Source organism: Rhinoraja longicauda, chromosome 10 (genome assembly GCF_053455715.1).
Source record: "Rhinoraja longicauda isolate Sanriku21f chromosome 10, sRhiLon1.1, whole genome shotgun sequence".
NCBI lineage: Eukaryota > Metazoa > Chordata > Chondrichthyes > Rajiformes > Arhynchobatidae > Rhinoraja > Rhinoraja longicauda.
This window is the reverse complement of record NC_135962.1, coordinates 29,248,370-29,275,308: the sequence shown is the minus strand read 5'-3', so window position 1 is coordinate 29,275,308 and position 26,939 is coordinate 29,248,370. Positions and strand designations below refer to the sequence as shown.

The 26,939-nt window shown below is 41.1% G+C and overlaps 1 protein-coding gene across 6 annotated transcripts in view; it reads right to left on the bottom strand.

Annotated features, from left to right (window-relative positions):
* The window catches only part of npas3 (neuronal PAS domain protein 3), a 667,268-nt gene that overhangs the window by 41,169 nt on the left and 599,160 nt on the right, over nucleotides 1-26,939 (bottom strand). For all 6 annotated transcript variants that reach the window (XM_078406532.1, XM_078406528.1, XM_078406529.1 and 3 more), the window contains one exon: nucleotides 4,486-4,601. In XM_078406532.1, coding sequence (XP_078262658.1) covers nucleotides 4,486-4,601 — 116 coding nt within the window. The remainder of the gene's footprint in view (nucleotides 1-4,485; nucleotides 4,602-26,939) is intronic.

Below are 26,939 nucleotides of genomic sequence, written 5' to 3'. Positions count from 1 at the left end.
TCAGGTGTGTGCAAGTTTACGTGTGGAGGTCCTGAAATATATATATATATATATATTGTTTTATATGAAATTACCAGGAACTGGTTTACAAACAAAATACTTTTGTTGTGACTCACTATTGTCTTGTGATAAACAGAAATGTTGCAGGTTATTCAAAGGTGTGCATTATAGCAGACAATTTCTGGGTGTCAGTGGGAGTTGTTAACTTCATCCCGTGAGGCACTGATCTGGGGTTGACTGAAATGTAAAAAACTGCAGATACTCAACAAGTCAGGCCGTATCTGTGGAGAGAGGAACAAGTTGATGATCTTTCATCAGAAATAGAAATTGAAGTGTTTGTTTGATATCACAGAGATCAAACATTTAAAAGACTTTTGGACAGGTACATGGATAGGAAAGGTTTAGAGGGATATGGGGAAGATGCGGGCAGGTGGGACTCGTATAGATGGGACATCTTGGTCAGCATGGGCTGGTTGGGTCGAAGGTCTGTCTCTGTGCTGTATGACGTTATGACTATAAGATGAGGGATAGAGAGAGCACAGCAAATGTATTTCAGAATTTCAATGTGCAGCATTTTTTTAATTTCTCAATTACTGATGCGAGGTTGGTGTCTGTTTTCCATCTCACATTCTTCTGTAACATCTAACATCTAATCAGTATGTCAAATAGACTAAAATAAAATGAGAGCTGCAAATAAGTTAGACTTCCATCATATCTGGTACACTGCATTTGAAAAAAAAATCTTTTACTGCATGTTTAATTTAAAAGTGTCATTTACTTTTGTTTGTAGTAAAAGGATTTGAATTCTGATTTTCATCCACCACACAGAAGTGCAGCAAGACAACTTTCTGCGTGCCATACGTTGTTATTTGGAAGGAACTAATGCAGAGAATTTAGAGGCCCACAGCTGCTAAAGAACTGGCATTGTTCTGTTTGAGCAGCACAGTGGTGCAGCGGTAGAGTTGCTGCTTCACAGCGCCAGACCTGGGTGTCATCAGTCTGGAGTTTGTACGTTCTCGCAGTGACTGCTTGGGTTCCCTCCAGGTGCTCTGGTTTCCTCCTACATTCCAAAAATGTGCAGGTTGGTAGATTAATTGGCCCCAAAGTGTAGGCTAGAACTACTCTACGGGTGTTCATTGGTGGGTGTGGACTCGGTGAACTGAAGGGCCTGTTTCCACACTGTATCACTAAACTAATCAAAACTAAACTAAACTAGAAACATGTTAAAATGGAGAAAGTACTTTCAGCAGTTTCTCTGAATCATATGGAGTGAATGGAATTGTCCGGAGGCCGCCTTCTATAAAGCTGCAGATATCAGGAAGAAACCAAGATGGGTCTTCTGATACTTCTGCTGAATGTGTCTGTCAATCAACTTGCACCTCTTCCCAGGAATGCTGTAATGCTAAAGGGAAGTGATTTCAGGCTTTAGCTTTCATGTTTGATGTCAGATGTGTAAGGATGTTGCACTATTTTTTGGAACAGATTTTTAACAGTGCCAATGGAAGCCTTGGAATCTATTGCTGCTCCAACTTCTTACACGTCAGGCACTGGAAGAGATTACAAAGGATGGTTTTGATTGATTGATTGATTGAAGGATACAGAAACAGGCCCTTCAACCCATTGAGCCCACACCAATTCAGCCCATTGAGTCCACACCAGTTCTCTGCTATCCCTTTTTTGCACTCCCTACACACTAGGGGCAATTTAATGCAGTAAATTAACCTACAAACCTGCATGTCTTTGGAGCACCTAAAGGAAACCCATCCAGTCACAAAGAGAACATGCAAACTCCACACAGACAGTGCACCAGGTCAGGGTCACTCGCAGGTCTCTGGCATTGTGAGACAGCAGCTCTACCAGCTGCACCATTGTGCCGCAGTGGTGCCAATGGAAAGAATTGCATCTCCTCGTCACCATCCCCAAATCTCAACATTCCACCACCGACAACTGTGTCAATGTAGGTCAGCAGCCATAGGAGTCCTGAACAGGACTTGTTCACGGACCAGCAGACCTCAGCATGACCTCAGTCTAAAGTTAACAAAGGCATGGATGAAGATTGCAGCAGCAGCTGAGTACAGACAGGAATGCCTCAGAGGCATAAAGAGACGGAGCTAGTAATGGTCAAGAGTTGTGACTCACACGTTATCACAAAGGTTGTACAAGATCGCATTCAACTGAGGTAGTTGACTATGAGTGGACACCGGAGAAAATGGTTTCAGTGTCCCTAATATATAATTCACAAAATTCCTGCTCATTCAGTACTGCATGACTAACAAACAGCCTACCATTTAGTGGTTAAGAGGAGTTAAAATGGGATAGCAAGACACAGCAGGGTATGTGGAAGCTGTGTTCTCCATAATGTTGCCAAAAGTCAGCATGTGGATGGCAAATTTGCATGTGCCACAAACAGATCCTTATGGAACAGTGAAGGGAATATTGTTGGCATGAGAATTTCTTTCCCCCTGACCATGGATGAATGATACGAATGAAACTAGCAGAAAAATGGTGTCAAACTGGATAAGAATGGATATGAATTGGAGAGGTATGATGTGGTTAACCTTATTAAAGACTATACATGTTGATAAGAACTGGATGGATAGATTACATGAGTCACAAGAACACATCATCAGTGATTTTGTTCAGTACAGTGGTAGGCAGGTAAGTGACTGAAGTGAAATGAACCAGGGAGTTCTGAAGAAGATGGATAAGTATTTGGAAGAACAACATTCAATGACTTTGGAAAGAAAATGAAATTAAAGAGAGGGCAATATTTTTTGGAAAGATTGAAGGGTTAAGGGTTGGTTATTTGAGAAGGACTGATAGAAAGGTTACTCATCCTCTGCATTCCGCCCACCCACAAAGCAATGGGTAATTGCTTTACCCATAGCATGACACAAAAATTGGTGGAGTCACAGATAATGAAGAGGTTTGTTTAAAGATACAATAGCTCAACAATAGCTCAACTGGAAAGTTGAGTGGAGTGGTGGCAGATAGAACTTCATCCAGACACGTGTTAAGTAATACACTTTGAGATGTCAAATTCTGGTAGGATATATGGAGTGAATGGCAAAGACCTTAAGAGCACTAATGTGCAGAGAGACCAAGGGTACAGAGGAGATTAATTAGGATGTCGTCTGGAATGTAGGGCTGTCGTGATAAGGAGAGTTTGGATAGACTGGGTTTATTCTCACAGGAATGTAGGAAGCTGAGGGGTGACCTTATTCAGGTTTATAAAATCTTTGATGGGCATAGATCAGATAGATAATCAGAATCTTTTACCGGAGAGCAAGGGGGTCCAGAACTATGTGGTACATGTTTAAGGTGAGAGGAGAGGAATTTAAAGGAGATCTGATGCGTAAGATTTTCACACGAGTAGTGAATATCTGGAACAAACTGTGAGATGGGGTAGTGGAGGTAGCTACAATTAGAGTATTTAAAAGGTTTCTGACAGGTACTTAGATATAAAAGAGGTAGAGGGGTACAGCTCTAATGCTGGGAAATGGGATTAACGTAGATAAGCATCATGGTTGGCATGGACAAGGTGGTCCAAAAGGACCATTGCTCTGATGCGCATTTCTAAAACTCATCTTTCATGGAAACTAGTCAAGGCTTTGGAACAACAGTTTCATAATACCGTTGATGAGCCATTGCATGCACAGCAAAAGAAAATCAAAAGAAATAATCCACCAGATCAGATATACTGTATCTTTGTATTTCATGAATGAATTGATCAAAATACCTGAAAACAAGATTTCCTTCAAACAATCTTATAGTTGCACATCATATGTTTCTAATGCTAATCATATGATATTTTAGTGAGTGGGTTAGTAACTGTTCCATAGTTAAAATCTATTCCATACATTTCCAAACTAGAATCCCAATAACTTCACGTTTTAGAATGGGTATCCAATTACAGTCCATTGTGCAGTTAATATTCGATGCAAATATTTCAAACTGGATGAAATTAAAATTTGAATCTGGATCTCTGATATCTCAAAAAAAGTATATTCATTGTCATCTAGAATAATAGCTTTACATACAATCTGTTGAAAATATAAAGAGTAATAATCAATGAGAAATAAAAGTGAAAATGAAAAAAAATAGTCACTAAATGATCAAATGACAGCTAACCAAGAGAGTATATTCAAATGATATCCAGATGTTGACTTATCTATCCACTTAACTACATTAACTCAAATGGAAGAAGCATTTTAATTGAAAGTTAAAATACTGACAGTGAAAATACTGTTAATTAAATCAAGTCGACCATAAAATAGAATATTCTCTTCTGTACTCTTTCCAAACAAGAACAGGCTAAATTTCACTCCAAAATTTGAAAGCAAGGACCTGACATCCAAATGAAAGACCCACAGCTGAAGAAAATAACTTACAAATTGTAACACATCATACATTCAACTGCAAACATTGTGGATTTCTGGCAACTGAAATGTAATCACAGTGAGAAATAATTAAATAGTTATTTACCTTAAAGCCTGATGATTTGATATGAATTCCCCGCTTGGTCAGTGTTGACTTCATTCTGATAAAAAACGATCGTTCCAAGGTGTTGTCAATAGTTAGTAAAATTGAGCTAGTGGATTCTACAGTGAGATAAAAAAGCATGAATGTCACGATTTTGTTTGCAAATGTACTTGCATATTTCTTTTGTAATTAATGTTTCTGTCACCTCTAGCTGCCAGTAAAGGAGATACATATACTGGATTTTTTGGTTGTAACTTGGTTGCAAAATTATCTATTGAACAAGCCAATCATTACATTTGAAAAAATACCCCAAAAAGAAAGAGGAGCCTTACATAAAAAGAATTTGAATGTATTTAGCTTGCAAAATGTATTCTTCATATAGTTTATCGTCTTGATGACACTTTAATTTCCCAATGGAAAACTCAGTTTCACAGACCTAATCTTACCTTTTTATGGTAAAATATCGTAGCTGAGACAGAAATTAGTCGACATGTAATATCAAAACTTTAAGGGGGCTACTTCACAATAAAGCAGATATGTGCCAACATCTTCATACAGTAAGTAGTAACAGTTTGCTATGGTTGATATTCAATGACAACACATTCATTTTTATTGAGCGGATTAAATGTGAGATATCAATTAAAATATATGAAAGACAATGCACTTTTTAATTATGGAATTCATGTTGTGAAGATTCAGCTCTGTACTGATGTGCTACAGGATAGTTTTTTTTACAAAAATCTTTTTTTAACAAGGCAATCTTTTTGACTTTCTAAAGTCCGAATCATTTTCCCTTATTCACAACCAACGTGGTGCGATGCTAAAAATTTAGTGCTTTCGCTTCCACTGATTAAAAAATGAATTACCATAAAATTCTTCTCATCTAACTTACTATAATGTGCCAACAGCTTTTTAATTTTATTTCATATAGCCTATAATGCACTATCTTGGCAAAAACTTCAACTGTAAGAGTTTAATTCATCCCTCTAATCCAATCACATCAACCTTATTTTTCTTATCAGAGATTCTCATTTTGAATTAAATGAGCTCATTAGTTTTAATCAAAGCTAGAAAGATCAAAACTTACACTTAAATGCTTCAGATCAGAACTGTCACTCAGCCGTGTAGTTCTATTTTGTGAAAGCAAAGATCAGAGCCCCTTGGAGCAGTATTTTTTTCCAAGGAATGCTTATAGTGTGAGAATGGCAGCTATCTCTGGAATTAAATCAGTGCTCCCCAGTTTGTTATGTAGAAAGCTCAGTGACCTATCCAACAAAACTACAGCTTCAGTGAAAATTGAGAGTTAATGACATCTGCTTGTGGAACAGGAATATCTAATGACTAGCTAATATGGAAAACAGGAAGGATGATTTACAAAGAAAAAAACAAACTGCTGGAGGGCCTCTGAGGATCAGGCAGCATCCGTGGAAGGAAATGGGCAGTTGATGTTTCAGATTGAGACCGTTCCTCTGGACTGAGTGGATGGTAGATGGCCTGTGTAAAGGGCTAAGAGGGGTGGGGCAAGGGCTTCCACATGATACAGGTGAGGAGGAGTGGATTTATGGATGGAGTCAGGTGGAGGAATGAGGAGTGGAGAAACAAAAAAGAGGCCGACACGTGATAGGTGGAGGTAACCAGGGGCTGAAGATGATGGATAATATTTCAAATATTTGCTCAATTATAATGAAAACATAAATATTCACAACTTTCTCTCATTGGAGATCATCATGGTTTGGCATTTTCATGGTGCGAGCTTACCACCATCTTCCTAAGGCCTTTATTCACACGCCTGCTGCAAATAGTCAGTCATAAAGTCATTCAGATGGATACAGGCCATTGAGAACAAATTGTCCATGCCAATCAGGTTTTATAGCTGAGCTAGTCCCTTTTGTCTGAGTTTGTCCCATGTCGCACTAATCATTTCCCATACATGCACCTGTCTAAATGTCTTTTAAACATTGTCTTTCCACCTGCCTTTACAGCTTCCTCTGACAGCTCGTTCCATACACTCACTACACTTTGCATTAACAAGTTGCCCCTCAGATCTCTCTTTAATCTTTCTGCTCTCACCTCTCATCCTGCATTGCTTTATCCTGGGAAAAAGACCCAGTGACTGTGCACTTTATCAGTGCCTCTCATGATTTTGTACATCTCTAGAAAGTCAACCCTCAGCCTCCTAAACATAAGTGAAGAAGTACCTGCCGAACCAGCCCTTTCTTATAATTCAAGCCTGCCATGTCTTGCTAAAATTCTGATGAATCTTTCCTGCATCCTTTCCAGCTTAAGGAAGCTCTTCTTTTTGCAGCATGACTAAAACTGCAGGCAATATTCCAAAGGTGATCACAACAACATCTTGTACAGTGTAACATGTAATGAGTACGAAGAAACTGCAGATGCTGGTTTACACTGAAGATAGACACAAAATGCTGGAGTAACTCAGCAGGACAGGCAGCATCTATGGGTAACATGAAATAACCCCTATTTCCCTCTGCCCCTGCACTTGCTAAAGTAAAGGTCAGCTATAGTGTCTGTGCTGCTACCATGCTACTAGAGGAGGTCAGAGGCTGGATATCCTGTGGTGAGTGACTCGTGTCCTGATGCTCGAGAGCTTTTCCACCATCTGCAAGGGACAAGTCAGATGTGTGATGTTTGCTCTTCACTTGCTTGAATGAGTGTAGCTCCACCAATCTTTAGATGATTGACAACATCTAGAAGAAAGTAGATATTCCATATACCTCATTAAACATTAATTCCTCTGGTATTGTTGCGCAATTGCTAGTCTGTTCAGTTTAGTTTATTGTCATGTGTACAGTGAAAAGATTTTGTTGCATGCTATCCAATTAGCAGAAAGACAATACACGATTGCAATTGAGCCATATACAGTGTATAGGTACATGATAAGGGAATAACGCTCAGTGCAAGGTAAAGCCAGCAAAGTCCGATCAAGGATAGGCCGAGGGTCACCAATGAGGTAAATAGTCCATAATGGCCATACGATACACTGTAATTACTCGCCACTGTAATTACTAGCCACTCTCAAACCTGTGACTTCAACCCACGAAGGTGGACAAGAAGGCTCCAGGACTATTCTCTGAAGCAGAGGAGGTTATGAAGGCACATTATTGGTATATATAAAATTATGAGATGCATAGGGTAGAAAACAGGAATCTTTTCCCCTTTTCAGAGAAGAATAAAATTAGATGACATAGATTTAAGATAAGGGATCTGAAGGGGATCTTTATCAGCCAGAGAGTGGTGATGCATGAAATGCAGAGTTGAAGAAAATGATGAAAGCAGAATTGCTGACAGGATATAAGAGGCATCTTGACCAGCACTTGAATTGCTTTGGCATTGATGGCCAGATTGACGATGGAATTAATATAGTGGGGCCAACAGCTGGTACGGATGTGGTGGGCCGAATGACCTTTTCCCATGTTGAATGACAATGACAGCATGAACATGTTACCCTCCAAATCGCACACAATCCTTGCAAATCCTGGAACTCCCTCCCTAATAGCACCGTAACTTCACCAGTAAGACTGGCGGGTTGCAAGACTGCTCATGTTGATGGTGTGAGAACTTGCACTATAGTAATACCATTGAAAATCAATAAGATAAACTTGCTCTCGTTGGAGATCATCATGGTTTGGCATTTTCATGGTGCAAGCTTCCCACCATCTTCCAAGGGACGATTAACAATGGGCTGATCTTATCTAGGATATCTGCATCCTAATAATGATCAGAATGCAACTAAATAGGTGCCTTTCTATTGACCAAGCTGTCAGCGCACTATTGATCAGATTATCGACAGAAAAGGGTGGAGAAATAGCAGATGGAGTTTAATCCAAGCAAATGTGTGGTGTTGCACTTTGGGAGGTCAAATGTAAGGAGAACATATATAATTAAATGCAGAGGTCTTAACAGCATTCATAAAATTATGTGGTATATAATTATGTCGAAGTATATAAAATTATGAGAGGCGTAAGTAGGGTAGACAGCAGAACCTTTTCCCCAGAATGGAAATACAAAGATGTGTGAGCCAGGTTTTTGTTTTATACATAAGAAAGATTTGTCCTCCAGGATACATCCCTCTGGGCATTGTGGTGGTAGGTGCCTGGAACACACTGCCAGTGGTGATGGTGGATGCATACGATAGTGGCATTTATGAGGCTTTTAGACAGGATATGAAGGAAATGGAGGGATATGAAATATACATGCAGGCACTTTATTCAGTTTGGCATAATTTTTGGCACAGATATTGTGGGTCGAAGCACTTGTTCTTGTGCTGTACTCTGATGTTCTATGTTTAATGTTCTATGTTGGTGGTGCTGTTCTGGATTTGGCTTGATATTTAGGGTGAGGTAGAGACCTTTGGGCTAGATGCTAGGACATACCTATCAGCAAAGATGTCTTGATGGTGAATGTCATATTTTCAAAGTGTACACATAACTCCTTCATGTTAAGAGAGTCCACAATGCCCAGAGGGATGTATCCTAGAGGACAAATCTTTCTTTCTATGTCTGTGGCTACTCGCACCAATGTGTTCTTCAGCTACAACAGCTGAATGCTGATCAATGAATGCCACATAAGATACGAGTCAGATTGGAAAATACCATCGGTCTCCTGAAGATGAGATTTGTTGTTTGTGCGAACATTGACAAACAAAGACAACAGCCAGTGCCTTGAGGCCAAGAATTTGAAGATCATGAAGCAGAGCCTAGAATGTAGCAGGAGAAATACGATGGCCACCAAAATGATGGCCCTGCTTAAGAATCTATCTGTTCAGGTGGAGATTTTTGCAAACATTAAAGGAGGCACCTGGAGATGAGGCAATGAAGGATATACATCAGATTAAAAGATTCCATTGTAAGTCATTGCAGTAATTGAATATTTCAAGGTGCACAATAAAGGAAAAACTGACAAAGGATCAGCAGTGGGAACACGATGTTCACTCAGCTTATAACAAACATATGCGATTAATGTAGTGTCATGCTTCTCTGCACTAGCAATCACTTTTAACTAACATTCTTTCACCCATTCCTGCTACATTCAACCGCACATACTGGAGGATGGGCAACATGAAGCACATTTTTTTTACCAATGACTCTGCCCATATTCTGAAGCCCCTGTCCCACTTAGGCGATTTTTTAGGCGACTACAGGCAACTAGGCTTCTCACAGCTGGGAGAGTGAACTGGAGCCACCCTCTGCCAGCACTCCTTGTCAAACACACACATGCACAAATTCCTTATGGTGGTCCTGCTGGGTATCCTCACTCCACCCATGGGACACAGGACCGCCCCTTCTGATATGCAGCTCATTGATCCGAACTTCAGATTCCATAAAATTCCTTGTTAGCATAAAGCTCATAGAGTACAAGGTATATGTAATAATCGACACAACAATAAATATAACGGCAAATAGAGGACAACAGAATGGTGCATTGATTGCAGTGCAATCTGAAGTTGTGCAATAAAATACTGAAGTGCACTAATGGAGTAAACAAATGGGAGAGCGTTAAGAGTGACAATACGTGACAGCATCTCTAGGACTGGAGTGAGGAAGAGGTGACTAGTTTAGGAGTCCAATAACTGTGGGGAACAAGCTGATATTAAGTGTGGATATCCAGGCTTTCAAGCTCCTCTACCTTCTCCCAGATAGTAGAAGAGAGAAAAAGAAATAGCCAGGGCCACAGGCATCCTTGATGATACTCTCAACCTTCCGGATGCAATGCATCATTAATATTGACTGGATTGAAGGAAGTGATAAACCTGTGATGGACTCACCTGTTCACCACTCTCTGCAGTTCAGGGGATCAAGAGCAGAACAGTTGCTATACGAGGCTGAGATGCATCCTGTCAGAATACTTTCTGTAGTACACCTGTAGAGGTTTAAGGGAATCCTTGTGGGCATACTGAATCTTCTCAAACACTTAGGAAAGTGAATGTGCTTACATGTTTGATTACCACAACAATGTGAAGGGACCAGATTTGGTTTCTGGTGAAATGGATGCCTTGGAACTTGAAGCTGTCAACAATCTCCACAGCAGTTCCGTTGGGTTGTGTTCATCCCAGCTATCATGCTGAAGCAGAACTTTGACAGAAATGTGTTTTAGGTAAATGTAAAATGGTGTCAAGAGGATTCTTTGAGCTTCACATGGAAAGTTACAAGCCAGACTTGTTGCTTTAGTTTAGTTTAGCTTAGAGATACAGCATGGAAACAGGCCCTTCGCCCCATTGAGTCCAAGCAGACCCACAATCCCCGCACACTAAGGCTATCCTACACACACTAAGGACAATTTACCATTATACCAAGCCAATTAGCCTACAAACCTGTATGTTTTTAGAGAGTAGGAGGAGCGTAGGAGATCCTGGAGAAAACCCACGCAAGTCACAGGGAGAATGTACAGACAAACACCTGTAGTCTGTATTGAACCTGGGTCTCTGGCACTGCAAGGCAGCAACTCTACTGCTGTGCCACAGTGCTAGCCTTTGATATGCCCTTTGATTGCTCTGTGGGATTTCCTGCTTACCAAATAGCCAAGTGCTACATGATCTTTCCCTGTAAGATTACAGTCTGTTTAGATTATTACGTAGTGGTGGATTCGACTGTGTGGATTCCATTGAGTGGATTCTATTTAATCATCAGCTGGTGACCACTCAAACAGAGTAGTCACTCTGTATCTGCTGTCAATTTTGCTTAAAACTTTCCTTCTTAGCTCTAGAGATACAGTGCAGAAACAGGCCCTTCGGCCCACCGGATCCGTGCTGACCAGCGATCCCCGCACATTAACACTAACCTACGCACACTAGGAACAATTTTTACATTTACTAAGCCAATGTACCTACATGCCTGTATGTCTTTGGAGTGTGGGAGGAAATCGAAGATCTCGGATAAAACCCACGCAGTCCCGGGGAGAATGTACAAACTCCATACAGACAGCATCTGTAGTCGGGATTGAACCCAGGTCACCGGCGCTGCAAGCGTTGTAAGGCAGCAACTCTACCGCTGCGCCACCGTGCTGCAGAATTCTGAAGGAAATATTTGCTCCACCATACCTACACGTGTTCAGCATTTTAAATATGTCCTGTGAACTTCCGCTGATAATAATAATGCCTAAGGAATAATTGGAGATGGTCTTCTGATTTAATTTTTCTGGTGGGTTATCCATTTGAAAATATTCAATTGAATCCCAGTTGGAATAGGTATGGAGTAGGTATGGAGCAGGTATGGAGTAGGTGTGGAGTAGGTATGGAGTAGGTATGGAGTAGGTGTGGAGTAGGTATGGAGCAGGTATGGAGTAGGTATGGAGTAGGTATGGAGCAGGTGTGGAGTAGGTATGGAGCAGGTATGGAGTAGGTATGGAGCAGGTGTGGAGTAGGTATGGAACAGGTGTGGAGTAGGTACGGAGTAGGTGTGGAGCAGGTGTGGAGTAGGTTTGGAGCAGGTGTGGAGTAGGTATGGAGTAGGTATGGAGCAGGTGTGGAGCAGGTATGGAGCAGGTATGGAGTAGGTATGGAGCAGGTATGGAGTAGGTATGGAGTAGGTGTGGAGCAGGTGTGGAGTAGGTATGTCAAACTCAGGATATGATCAGCATGTCTGGTTGCTGTAGAAAAATATCTGCCTTTTAATTTTATTTAATGGGATCCACGACTTCATTTAAATTTCAGTCAAATGTTCTTGGGTTTCTGATGGAAAGTGTAATTAATTTAAAAATCAATCTGGTGATGCATTAAAATATTCACATTTTCCCTCTTTTAGTATGTATAACAGAAGGAAGCAGTTATTTGGTAAATGTTACACGTACATGATATCTTAACCAGATTTGGCAGTTTCTCATCCAAAATACCTGATGAACCTGGTTCAATGTTACTAACCAGTAAAAATGTAATTCATTTTAAGGTAACCTTTCTAGGAAAAAAAGTTATTAACTGATCCTTTAGCTATAGTTCTAATAGAACACAGAATACAGCAAAAGAACAGGCCCTTCGACCCACAATGTCTGCAGTGAACATGATGTCAAGTCATCTCTTATCTACCTGCACATAATCCATATCCCTCCATTCCCTGTATATGTATATGCCTATCCAAAAGTCCCTAAATGCCACTGTCATATGTACCTCAACCCCTCAACCCAGTAGTGTGTCCCAGGCACTCACTATCCTCTATGTAAAAACGTTGCAGTGCACATCACCTTTAAACTTTGCCTCTCTCAACTTAAAGCTGTGTTTTCTCCATCCTGGGATATAGGTTCTGACTGTCTATCCCATCTATGCCTCTCATTATTTTATATACTGCAAACAGGTCTCCCCGGCAATCGAGAGAAAACAATCAAAGTCTGTCCAACCTCTCTCTGTAGCTAATACTCCTTAATACAGGCATCATTCTAGTAAACCTCCTCTGCGCCCTTTCCAAAGCCTCCACATCTTTCCTTTAATGGGGTGACCAGAACTGCACGTAATACTCCAAATGTGACCTAATCAAAGTCCGATGAATATGCGTCATAATATCCTGAATCTTATTCTCAATGTCCCAACTTAAGAAGTCAAGCATTCCATCTGCCTTCTTAGCCACCTTATCAACTTGTGCTGCCACCTTCAGTGAGCTATGAGCTCGGACTCCAAGATCGCTCTGCACATCAGTGCTGTTATGCCATTAACTGTATACTTTCCCCTTACATTCAACCCCCCAAAGTGTAACACCTCATACTTGCTCGGGTTAAACACCATCTGCCAATTCTCCGCCCATTTCTTTAGCTGGGGGAGGAGGCAAGGGGGGGGAGGGGTGGTGGGGAGGGGGAGGTGGGTGGGGAGGAAGGAGGGGGAAGGGGAGGGGGAAGGGGAGGGGGAAGGGGGAAGGGGAGGGGGAGGGGGAAGGGGGAGGCCTTCCTGCTAGCTGTGTTTCCCTGTCACAGGTCAAGGAAGACTGAGCCACAGGGCCAAACCTGAGACCACCAGCGCCACCTTGTGGTTAAGATTGAGCTCTCAGGAAGAAGCCCTAGACAGCCAGCACTTCTAATAATGCTGACTGGGTAGCCAGGGCAAGTTTGCGATGCCAGTGCCTCTTCCTTCCCACACACAGAAACAAAGAATGAGCTGCCAAGATAACCCAGAGACCGTCAGCATTGCTTTTTCAAGCCCAAAGCTGAACTGCCAGGATAAACCTGAGACCGCCAGCACCACCTCATGAGGAAAGAGTGAATTGCAGGGATAAGCTAGAGATTGCCACTGGACTGAGCTGATCCTCAGATCACGGCACATGCACCCTAATGGCGTGGGACAGCATCTCCATGTGGTCCTTATTGCCCACAATGTCGTACATACCAATTTTTAACTGTGCTATAAACTACCTGCAGTCGAATATAACACCTTTATTTGGTATTCACCACCCCTCTTCTCACATTGTTCCTGATTTTTCCTGTTCGCACTCTCTTATCTCTTCTTAATCTTTCTGTCCTATTACTTCTCCTGAAATGATTTCCCATGTACAAACCATGCTGACTATCCTTAATCAACCCCTGTCTATCAAAATGCATATACATGTTATCCCTCAGAATAAGTTTCTCCAGTAACTTGCTTACAGACATTAGGCTCACTGGTTTATAGTTACCATGCTTATCTTTGCAGCCCTTCTTAAATAGAAGGACAACATTAGCCACTCTCCAGTCATCTGGCACCTCACCCATAACTATCTTTAGGTCCTGGGAAATGCTGCGATAGGATCTTGGAGTAGATTATTCCCCAAAGTGGCACATTGGATTGATTAGTCAGGTAATTGAGTATAGAAATTCAGAAATTATGTTACAGTTGTACAAGACATTGTTGAAGCTGCACTTGGAGTCTTCTGTTCAGCCTACAAGGAAGGATGTCATTAAGCTGGAAAGAGCGCAGAGAAAATTTACGACGACGTTGCCAGGACTCGAGGGCTTGAGCTATAGGGATAAGTTGGGAAAGCTTGGACATAAAATGTAGAACAGTGCAGGAAAAAAACTGCAGATGCTGGTTAAAATCGAAGGTAGATACAAAATGCTGGAGTAACTCATCAGCCTGACAAAGGGTCTCGACCCGAAACATCACCCATTCCTTCTCTTCTGAGTTGCTGCCTGACCTGCTGAGTTACTCCAGCATTTTGTGTCTACTGTAGAACAGTGCAGCGCAAGTACAGGCCCTTGCTCCCACAATGTCTGTGTCAAAAATGATGCCAAGACCGATTCTTATCTGCCTGCACATAACCCATATCCCTCCATGCTCTGCACATCCATATGCCTGTCCTAAAGTCTCTTAAATTCCACTATCATATCTGCCTCAATCACCACCCCAGGCAGCGCATTCCAGATGCTCACCACCATGAGGACCTTCATTCCTTGGAGTGGAGGTTAAGGGTTGATTGTATAGAGATATATAAAATCATGAGGAGAATTCATAGAGTTTTTTTCCCAGGGTAAGGGTATCAAGAATGAGGACATACGTTTAAGATAAGATGAAAAAGATTTGATACGAATCTGAGGGGCAACTTTTTCATACATAGGTAGTGGGTATATGGAACGAGCTGCCAGAGGAGGTATTTCATGCAGGTTCAATAACAAGGTTTAAAAGACATTTAGGGCCGATGGGCCTTTTCCCGTGTTACAAGACTCGATGACTCTAACTGGTATCTATCTCCACAGTAACCAAGACTCCACATTTTGGAAATCTTTGCTAAAGTCCCTCAGCCTCTCCTCCTTAAAACCTTGCTAAACCCCACTTTATTCAACTGGCTCTTGGCCACTATATTATCTCTAACTCATTTGCTTTTGCCCTATGTCCATTTTACACCTCAGTGAGGCACCAGTGGGATTTTTTTGTATTCCATTGCATATTTTGTGCAAGTGCAAATCATTTTCATGGAAGTAAGGTTATTTAGATAACTCCATGGTCAATGGGTGAAAGTGATATCAAAATGATGAACTATCTTTGCCACCGGCAGAAACAATGAGGCATTTTGAAAAGTAAATAAAGCAAAGAAATTGGTTTTCTTAGACGACTTGTCACACCCATGAATCCATTTCTCTGGGCTCTCAATTAAGAAGTGCATAATTTGTCTCCAGATTAGTTCCAATCAATAACAGAACAAATGAGGCCTGACAAATTAATCAGCAGCCACACTGCTGTGCAACAGGTCAATGGCGGCGCAATAGATCCAACTGACCTTTACTACCACGTGCTGACTCCTTTGGCAGCAACACAAAGTGGTTAGAAATTACAAATTCTATAATGCCATAGATTGAGACACTTGAGAATTTTAGAGCATAATCTTAGGTAGGTTAAGTTTCCAAATCATGATTTTTTAATTATGGATACACTTTCATTGAATGCATCAAAAAAATTCACTATGTTCACTTGATCTTCATCCAACGATACTGCAATTGTGGTTTGTAAAAATTGTTAATCAAGCTTTTTACTGTCATGCCCTGAAAGTAGTGAGTCAGACTGGGATATAATGTTTTGCCAAATGGTCATTCCTCATTGATTAGTCGAGGTGGTCAATGTCAGGAGGCTATTTTTCCAACAACAAAAAATTACAGCTAAAACCAACCTTGTCTCCCCTCTGCATCAATAACATATATTCTCAATCGTGGTTACTGGAGAGCAATTAGCAGCAGCCTGGGTGCATTAATTGTAGTACTCAGTAATCATCCTATGGAATCTCCTAACACAGGACAGATCAGATCCATTTGGCTGCATCTGACTCTAAACCACAAACATTTTAAGAATATCAACATGTATGTTATAATCTAGATGATTTATACACAAAACATAGAAGAGTACAGTACAGGAACCGGCCCTTTGGCCCACAATGTCTGTGCCGAGCATGGTGAAACTAATCTCATCTGCTGCACATGATTCATATCTCTCCATTCCTTGCATGTTCATGTACCTATCGAAAGGCCTCTCAAATCTGTCTTCACCACCACCACCACAGGCAAGGCATTCCAGGCACGCTTACTCTCTGTGTAAGAACAAAAAAAAATGCCCCTTACATCTCCTTTAAACTTTGACCCTCTCAGCTATGCTCTCTAGGTGGGTGAAGGGTATATGGAACAACTTGCCAGAGGAGGTAGTTGAGGCAGATACCATAACACCATTATAAAGACACGTGGACTGGTACATATATAGGAGAGGGTTAGCTTTAGAAGCAGGAAATGGTCTTGCTTTGTCTCTCACTCTTTTCCTTCTCTCCTCTGGCTAGAATGCCTGGGTTTGTATAGAGTTGGCTGACAAGATTCAGGTGGGCCTGTCCAATATCAGCTAATAAAACCCAGCTGGTACTTATTTAGCTGTGGCCTCAGGTCAATGGTGTTAAGGTTCTGGCCGCTCCTGGCCTGTCATAGGAATCAGAGAGGCATCTGAGCGAGGGGACGCTGTCACAATCTCTAGCCTTTGACATTTCTACTCTGGGTCAAGGGTTCTGACTGTCCACCCTCTCTCTTTGCCTCTCATAATTTTATGCACTTCTACCAGATCTCCCTTGAACCTCCTGCATTCCAGAGAAACCAATCCTAGTTTCAGCAACCTCTCCTTGTAGTTAATACCACTAATCTGGGCATTATTTTGGTAAAGGTAAAAGTTTCAGAGGCATTAATTTTTGCAATAAAACAGCTGCAAACCATCAACATGTATAGAACACAGAGCCGGAGTAAATCAGCAGGTCAGACAATAATTCTGGAGAACATGGATTGGTGACATTTTGGGTCTGGACCCTTCTTCAGACTAAAAAAGAGTCCCGATCTAGAACATCTCAAGATTCCAGCACCTGCAGTTCCTTGTGTCTCTATCAACATGTGTAAGTTCATTCATAGTTTAATGGCCAAGATAATAATTCATTCACCGTGAAATATATTGAACATTTTTCATAATTCCTTATGGGATAATTGTGAAATCTGTGAAAGAATGTAGACTGGGATTGGGCTATCTGGAAATCACAAGTTATTCAGGAAAGATAAAATACCTTTAATTAACTTAAGTGTGCTGGTTGGAAAGTTACCCTGCAATCTAGCTTGCTGTAAGAGATTCCACAGGAAATTAATACTGGGTGTACTTGGGAACTTTCAATAGGTTTGGTACCAGCTTTGAACAGTTGAATGTACTCGCTGCATTTGAATAAAGCCATTTCAACATTATGCTAATTTGGACCTTGCGTACCACAGCAGATGAATGCTAAATTAGTATAGCTTCTAAAAGGAGGAAATTTCTCTTTTTCCATGCACATTGACAAAGTGATGTACATTGCATCTGACAACAGCACAGAATTATTATTCGTGCTCCCAAACATTGTGGTTTAAATTGTAGCACTTTTTGAAACATATGACCTTCCAATGGAAAGCTATTACCATCAATATCCATTTTTTTTTGCGACAAATTTATTTCAGAATAACCAGCATGCACCTTCTCTAAAAGCTTCCAACAAACAAAATATTATATCAAGATAAAGATTGCATGCAGTCAAAATGCAATGCAATTGTTGTAGACTATTTACCATTTCCACAGCATATCTTAAGAATTAATTTAGAATGTAACGACTCAGTGGTAAAAACTGCTTTGCTGGATTTTAGATTGTGGTATACCAGTTCTATATTTACATGTAACAAATATTAGACAGACATTCTTAAATAGATTGTTCTTTTAACCTTGGTGTATGCTGTACTTTAGTTGTTGAGGATTTAAGATTGGATTTAAGTATTTCAAAGCTCCACTGAACAGAAAAAGCTGGACCGGCATTGATCTTGGGATAAGAATGCAATTGACAATACAGGGGCTAAAAGAGACTGGGTAGACTTTGGCCTGCAACCCAAGTCTGCAGAAATATGTAAAATTATGAGAGGCATTAATAGGCTAGACAGTCAGAACCTTTATCTCATGGTGGAAATGTCAAGAACTAGAAAGCAAGGCATTAGGGCGAGAGGGGCAAAGTTTTTAAGGAGATGAATGGGACATGTTTTTTTACACAGAGGATGGTGGGTGCCTGGAATGCACTGCCAGAGGTGGTGGTGCACAACTAATCATGTGCAGACAAAGGAGATTAGTTTCAATGGCATCATGTTTAGCAAGGACATTGTGGGCCAAATTACCTATTCCTGTGTTCTATATTCAACGACCAGAATCACATCTCTAGTGGAGTAGAAGCAGCCTGCCTTTGAGCTCGCCCCAAGTTGTTGCATTTCTTGAAACAAACATTTTTAAGGACATGCACAAAATGCTCATGGCAGAAATGTTCCCACTAGAACATCAAGAATTGTCAAAATAAAATAAAATAAAATTAAAATTAAACTGCTCCTCCTTCCACCACTTCAATATTCCAGGCTTCTGCTATCAACTTGTTCTTATCCAAGTTCTGCACTGTTTCCTTTCCCTTCCAAAGAGCAAGCCATGCCCATGCTCGTACTGAGGCTGAAATTGCCCACCACAACTGCCCTGGCAAAAGTACCTGAAGGCAGGCAACTAAAATCGCCACTCTTCTTCATCACAGTAGCCACATGTCAGCCTCCCAAAAGACCAAATCAACTCCAATGTGTCTCAGACTTAATTTACTTCACCTTAAACTGTATTTCTTGAAGTAATTGAAACAATTAAATGCAATAGATTTAAACATATAACAATCAATTGTTTCTATTGTTTGCATATTAGGGCATAATAAAATATTGAATTAAATTGAATACATTTTATTAGCCAAGTATGTATACATACCAGGAATTTGCCTTTGTGCTTTGCTCGCAAGTAACAAAACGATATACAGTAAACAATTAAGAATAAAACATTATAATTTAAACATGTGAAGAATGAAATAAAATACCAGAACAAAAAGAGGCTACAGACTTTTGGCTGTTGAGTAGAGCTACTGATCATGGGAAAAAAAGCTGTTTTTATGTCTGGCTGTGGTGGCTTTGACAGTCCGGAGTCACCTTCCAGAGGGAAGTGGTTCAAAGAGTTTGTGGCCAGGGTGAGAGGGGTCAGAGATGATCTTACCTGTTCGTTTCCTGGCCCTTGTAGTGTACAGTTCGTCGATGGGGGAAGGTTGCAGCCAACAACCTTCTCGGCTGATCGAATGATGCGCTGCAGCCTCCGGATGTCATGCTTGGTGGCTGAGCCAAACCAGACCATGATGGAGAAGGTGAGGACAGATTCTATGATGGCAGTATAAAACTGGACCATCATTGCCTGTGGCAGATTGTGGGTTCTCAGCTGTTGCAGGAAGTACATCCTCTGTTGGGACTTTTTGTCTGTGGAGTCGATGGTCGCCTCCCATTTAAGGCCCCTGGAGATGATGGTTCCAAGGAACTTAAATGACTCCACAGATGTGACTGTGGTGTTGTTGATGGTGAGTGGGGCGGGGGGGGGGGGAGCTCTCCTAAAGTCTACAATCATTGAGCTCCAGGTTGTTGCGATGGCACCAGGATGCCAGCTCTGTCACTTCCTGTCTGCAGGCAGATTCCTCCCCATCCTGGATCAGTCCAATCAGGGTTGTGTCAACTGCAAACTTGAGAAGCTTGACAGAGGATTCTGTGGAGGTGCAGTCATTCGGTGTAGAGAGAGTAAAGGAGAGGGGAGAGTACGCAGCCTTGCGGTGCTCCTATGCAGAGGGTCAGCGGGTCTGAGATGTGCTTTCCTGGCCTCACATGCTGCTTCCTGTCTGTCAGGAAGTTGGTGATCCACTGACAGAGGGGTTCAGGCACAGTCAACTGGGAGAGTTTGGAGTGTATTAGCTCTGGCACAATGGTGCAGAGCTAAAATCCACAAACAAAATCCTTGCATAGGGGGCTTGGAAGTCTAGGTGCTGGAGGAGGAAGTGCAGGCCTAGGTTGACTGCGTCATCCACTGATCTATTTGCCCGGTATGCAAACTGCAGGGGGTCCAGCAGAGGGTTTGTGATATTTTTCAGGTGGGCCAGCACGTCTTTCAAGGGTCTTCATGATTACAGAGGTCAGTGCGACAGGCCTGCAGTTATTAAGACCAGTAATTGGGTTTTTGTGTACAGGAACAATAGTGAATACTTTGAAGCAGGCAGGGACAGTTGAAAATGTCTGTGTAGACTGGTGCCATTTGTTCGGCACAGAGCTTGAGGGTAGAGGGGGAAACATTGTCCGGTCCTGGAGATTTCCGGCTTTTCTGTCTCCTGAATAGCTTCTCCACCTCCTCAATTTCTATTGTTCGTGATGGAGAAGTGGCCAGACTGATGTTGGGCAGCAAGGAGGCGATGGATATTAGACGAGGGCCCAGTCTTTGCATATTGAGGCCAGGCTGTAAGTGGGTGTGACGTGGTGATTGGGGAGGAGTGGGTGGGGAAGGGTCCAGTCTTTGCAGACTGGAGTTAGGCTGTGAGTAGGTGTGAAGTAGTGATTGGGGAGGAGTGGGTGGGGAAAGGGGTACTGGGGTTTGTTTCTGTCTATCGAACCTGCAGTAGAACGTGTTCAGGTCGTTGGTCAGCTGACGAGTTTCCAAGGAGCGGGGGGTTTTCCTCTTGAAACTGGTAATTTCTTGCAAGCCCTTCCACACTGAGGATGCTTCATTAGCTGAGAATTTGCTCCTCAACTTCTCAGAGGACCTTTCCTTGGCAGCTCTGATGCATCTTCTCAGCTTGTACTTGGCCTGCCTGTAGAGGTCTGCATCCCCACTCCTGTAGGCCTCATCTTTAGACTGGCAGAGCTGTTTGATTTCTGTGGTAAACCAAGGCTTGACAGTGATGATCCTGATCTGGGTCCCAGTGGGAATGTAACTGTCCTACTCAAAATAATTTGAGTAGGAAGGAACTGCAGATGCTGGTTTAAACCAAAAATAGACACGAAATACTGGTGTAACCTAGGGGGACAGGCAGCATCTCTGGAGAGAAGGAATGGGTGACGTTTCGGGTCGAGACCCTTCTTCAGACTGGAGACCCGAAACGTCATCCATTCTTTCTCTTTTTATATCCCGCTATAAACCATTTTGGATTGGATTCAGGGAAACAATGGCTTCTTTCCGAGCAGGGAAACTGAGCAGCTTCTTTCTGAGCTGGAGAAGTTTAGTAGGCTTGTCAGTGTACTTGTTCCTAACTAAGCTCTACCCTGCGGAATGGTCATTCCTAACAGTGCAATGTTCCAGCAACAAATTACACATTGTCTTGAATTTGCAACTCCCTTTTACTTTGCAAATTACCTTACTCCAGAAGTCAGTGTAATTGTACAGCAGAATGACAACTTAATTATTAATAAAAAGTTTCCGGAATCACAATGTGAGTCACAATTTATATTATTTTCACCTGCTGGAGATCAATAGATTGTTTAGGTATTGAAGGAACCATAAGGTTCAAGCAGCAAGTGGTGCCAAGGTAAGTCATTATTCATGATGTTATTGAACAGCAGAGCGAGCATGAAGGGTTGTGTGGTCTACTCGAGCTTCTATTTCTTATCTTTTCTCAATGCAATAGCAATGGTAAATTCACACTATTACAGTAATCTCTCTGCAGAGCCTGCCTCTGAAGATTGTAACAGTCCAATCTGAGGAAAAATAAAATATCAATGATACCAGCTCTTCATCTACAAATGCAGGAATCACTATCAATTTTAATAATGGATAATGCTGACTTGACTGGTATCATGATATCTGAGTTAATAAATATTCACTTTTTCTTGCGATTTTGTTGTTGTCATTTGCAGAATAACAAAATCAAGATGGCTGCACTTTACAATCTTATACACCTACGCAGAAGCAGCTCCATAAATCAGCTCTCCAAGATGCTGATGGGTTAAATAGGGTCATTAGAATTTCCAGCAAAACAATTCATGTAGCTTATTCATTGAACAGAATTCATTGTATCAATTGCCAAATTGTTCATAATTTAATGAAATACAAACAATACAATAATATTGTGCTCTTGTTCCAACTTTTTGAAGCATGATCAAGATAAATATTTTGTGCAATTCCAGCAAGATTACTTATTTAAGCATTTCACTGAGCACAGGCATACAACTTGATTATAATAAATTGAAAGTTCCAGTGGTAGCTGTTTAAATTTTCAGTATTATTGTAATATAGAAAATAAAATGGAACCTGAAATATATGAGGAAGGCTAATATGATGCACAGCGCTTAATGGATATGTAGTTACTAACATTCATTCTCTCTTCAATCTAATGGGAATCCTTCACATTTATAGAAGTAATTTACACATGGTTCTTAACTGGAATTGAAATTGATCCAATATTTGATTAAAAGACATAGAAACAATAAGGAAAAGCAATAGATGGATTATAATTTGTGCATAGTTAAATGACTGAACAGATTTTAAATAAACTCCTCCAGCAGGCATACAATCACCACTGTCTTACTGGCATCCAAGGGATTTCAGTGTGCCAATTTATTACTGACAATGGAGTGTCCCAAGGATTTTATGGGGAGGTGTACTTCTATCCTGCAAATGCATTGTATGATACATTTTTCACACAAAATAAATGATGTTAGAGAGGACAATTCAATAATATAAATCGGCATGCGGCAAGAGACCGTGGTGCAACAGCTATTCCCTGGGGCTCCCGCCGCAGTACCGGGAAACCCGCCCTGAAGAGGGACGCCAAGCCTAGCCCTTGTTCATCCCCGAGAACTGGGTGTGAGGGTGGAGAGAGTCAAGATAGCGGCGGACACGAGAACAAAGGGCCAGTAAGAGGAGCCAGGGTCTAACCTTCCACACCCTCAAGGTTGGCTGCGGGAGGTACCTTCGGGGCACAGGGACAGAATGGTGGCCGGGCGAGGAGAGGGACAATGGTTCGCTGGCTGATCCGGATCAAGGCAACGGCTGGAGGTTCTGCAGAAGCCTGCGGCTCAACTGGGTCCGGTGCCGCTCCAGGAGAATGAGTTTGTGGACCATACGCGAACTGCAGCGGCACGGAGCGGTAGAACAGCGGTGGAGGATGCTTATAACTTCACTTGGCCAGGCTGACCCTGCAAAGCCGCAGGGAACATGGGCTTTTATGTCCAGCTGCACTCAAGGCAACGTGCTTTACAACGTCTCAGTGGACAACACACTTTGTACTTGATCTGGGATTGTGTTTATGTCCAGTAATAATTTACTGAACTGTATGCACAAAAAGTATTTCACTATACCTCAGTACATGTGATAATAAAGAACCATTGAACCATTTGAAGAAAACAGAATTAACTATTAACAGCCACACTGCAGAAGCATTAAGTAACTTTGCTGGGAGGTATAGCACAGTTATGCAACAAAGAGGAGCTCAGTATTTAATACTAGTTTGAACTGGAAGAAAAATAAGTTCAGTGGAACAGTGTATCAAAATGATAGTATTTACAACAAAACACAAACTGCTGTCGGAAATTAGCGGGTCAGAAAGCATCTGTGGCGGGAATGAGCAGACGATGTTTCGGGTCAGGACCATTCTTCATACCCAGAATATATAGCAAGTAGTTTAGTGGAGCTATGATGCTTATAATAAGTTATATATGAAGAAAATTGGGGTCTTAAATTCACTTACACCTCAAACTTGATGTATTACTGAAGGTGCACCAGAAAAAGAAACCCAACAGCCAATCAAATATCATCTTTAAACCCCATTATCATAATTCTACAAGTTATAAACAAGAATTATTGGATATTAGAAGCAGCCCCTCATTCCCTTGCTAATTTTGCCTGAAGTCAGGGCTGCCTTTGGTCTGACAGAAAGTAGTGAGGGGGAATATTCTGGTAGAAGTTGTACTGTTGTGAAGAACATGGAGGAGCATATATGTTTGGTTTTATTCTATAGAACTAGAACTTCCATTGAATGTTTTAAAGGTCAAGGCGTTGAGCTGTGAGGCCCGTAGAGACATGTAATGTGAAGCCAGAGGAAGGGAGATAAGTGGAAGGGGACAGGGAAGGGGTAAGGTGAGAGCCAGATAGTAGGAGAAATGGTTGCACATCTACGTAGGGCACAGGGGAGGGGTGGGGGACAAAAAAGAGGGGTGTTGTTAATTAGTTACCTAAAATTAGATAATTCAATCTCCATACTGGTATGCTATAAGCTACCCAAGCGGAATATGAGGTGATATTCCTCCACATTGCAAGTGCCCTTAATCTCGCAATGGAGGTGGCCCAGGACAGAAAGGTTGGTAAGGGAGTGGGAAGGGGAGTTAAAGGGTTAGCAACAGGGAGTTTCATCTGGCCTTGGCGGACAGAGCTCATGTTCAGCAAGTCAAGTCAAGTCAAGTCAATTTTATTTGTATAGCACATTTAAAAACAACCCACGTTGACCAAAGTGCTGTACATCTGATTATGTACTAAGGAAAAAAATGAAACATACAGTGGCACACAAACATAACAGCACATACAAAACAGTTCACAGCACCTCCTCAATGAGCCTCAAAGCTAGGGAGTAGAAATAGGTTTTGAGCCTGGACTTAAAGGAGTCGATGGAGGGGGCAGTTCTGATGGGGAGAGGGATGCTGTTCCACAGTCTAGGAGCTGCAACCGCAAAAGCGCGGTCACCCCTGAGCTTAAGCCTAGACCGCGGGATAGTGAGTAGCCCCAAGTCGGCCGACCTGAGGGACCTGGAGTTAGAGAGGTGGGTTAGAAGATTTTTTATGTAGGGGGGGGGGATGTCCATTTAGGGCTTTATAAGCTGTTGCCTAGTCAGGGATTTGAGCACAAAATAAGGCTGATGTTCTAGTCAGGTGGATGCAGAAGATCTTATGGACAACTCAAAAATGTTGTGTTGTTTAATATCGTGGCCAAGGATACTAAACAAGAAACTTGGCCAGGGATCCTTTCAACCACATTATCTGATTGTCTGGTCATATGCAATTTGATGGATCTTCTCTTAATTTGTCACATTTTTTTGCAAGTAACAATGACTATATTTCAAAAGTGGCTGGCTGTAAAGCACTTTGACTATTAAAACAGACAACATAGATCCAAAATTGTATTTTTCTTCAGAACAGAAAATAGAGATTATTGCAAAAAGTTTAGTGGGCATACTTAATATAGATACACTATACAATCCATAGTAAGCATCTAATCAAGACAGTTTACTACATCTGCATAGCAGAAATAGTTTAGTTTAGTTTAGTTCAGAGATGCAGAATGGAATCCGGCCCTTTGGCCCACCGAGTCTATGCTTGTGGATCACTTGTTTGGAATAATGGGCTCAATAGTGCAGACAATACAGCCACATACAAGAATTTGTTGTACAAACTGGATGCATTAATGCAATAGAATAAGGAAGCCAGTGGTGTAGCATATAATTTCCATCCAGTAATACTCATTGCTGTGGTTTCAGATGAAGCCCAAGATTATTTCTGGATTCTCATACCACCTAAAGATAACTATTTCCAGTTCACTTTTAGGACATGTTATTGAATAAATAAAAGTATTTTAAATTAAATTTTCTCTAAAACTGGGATTACAGAGGGTTTCATTTTCCATTTCTTACTGCTACTTCCATTAATAAGCTTCTATCATGCATAGTGTGAAATGTCACTGTGCTGTATTCCAACAGAGCTCAGAGGCAGAATCAGAACCCTCTCCTTTTTCATCAACCAAACTTATTTAATTTAAATTCAAAAAGCCTCTTTTACATGCAATAATATAACAAAATAATTGAAAAAAAAATCAATTTGGTGCTTCACCAAAGTAATACAATCTTTTTTTTTCTATCTTGCAACTTTTCAGCAAATTAAAGGCTAGAATGCAAGATCTAGATTCTGCCAAGAACTAAGAGAAACAGCTGCAATTTATTTTATATCCTGTTCACTGAAGCACTAATCTAATGTGAATACATCATGGAGAAATGGATGATCTTCTGACCCATACTACAATCAAACAACTGCTGTAGCATATTCTGTCTTTTCAGCTCCAACCATTACCTTAATTACATGTTACTATGTAACAAACCATTTGTAATAAGCAACACTTTGGTCAAATATGTGGCAATCTGACCTTTAATGTCCTTGAAGTAAACTATGAGGTAATTTCAATCACAATTCTATTTTACTTAATACACACAGTGCTCCTCTTATATATGGGCATGTATTTTGATTGTTATAAATTATGCAATGCCATGGCAAGAGTTTGAAAACAAAATACTTAGTTTCACATATTGCACTAAAATTACCCAGCAATAATTTCCATGAAAATTAATTATTAAAACCATTTTCCCATCTATAAATAGAGGATTCTTGCCTTGAAGCAAATGCAAAATGTCCTTTGAGATATTTTAATCATGTCTATGAGACAGTAATGCCAAGTAATCCACAATGGAGCATAAATTATGCGATAACTCTGACTGAGCAACAAAGCGCAGGATTGGAAATGGTGTTAGTGCGCTCCACTGACAAGATTTGAGAAACAGTAACCCAATAGGGATTCATTTCATGAAAGTGATGACATAAATAAAATTTAAGAGGGAAAATAACCCATTTTTCATGTGGTAAGTACAAACTCTTATAAACCTGATCAG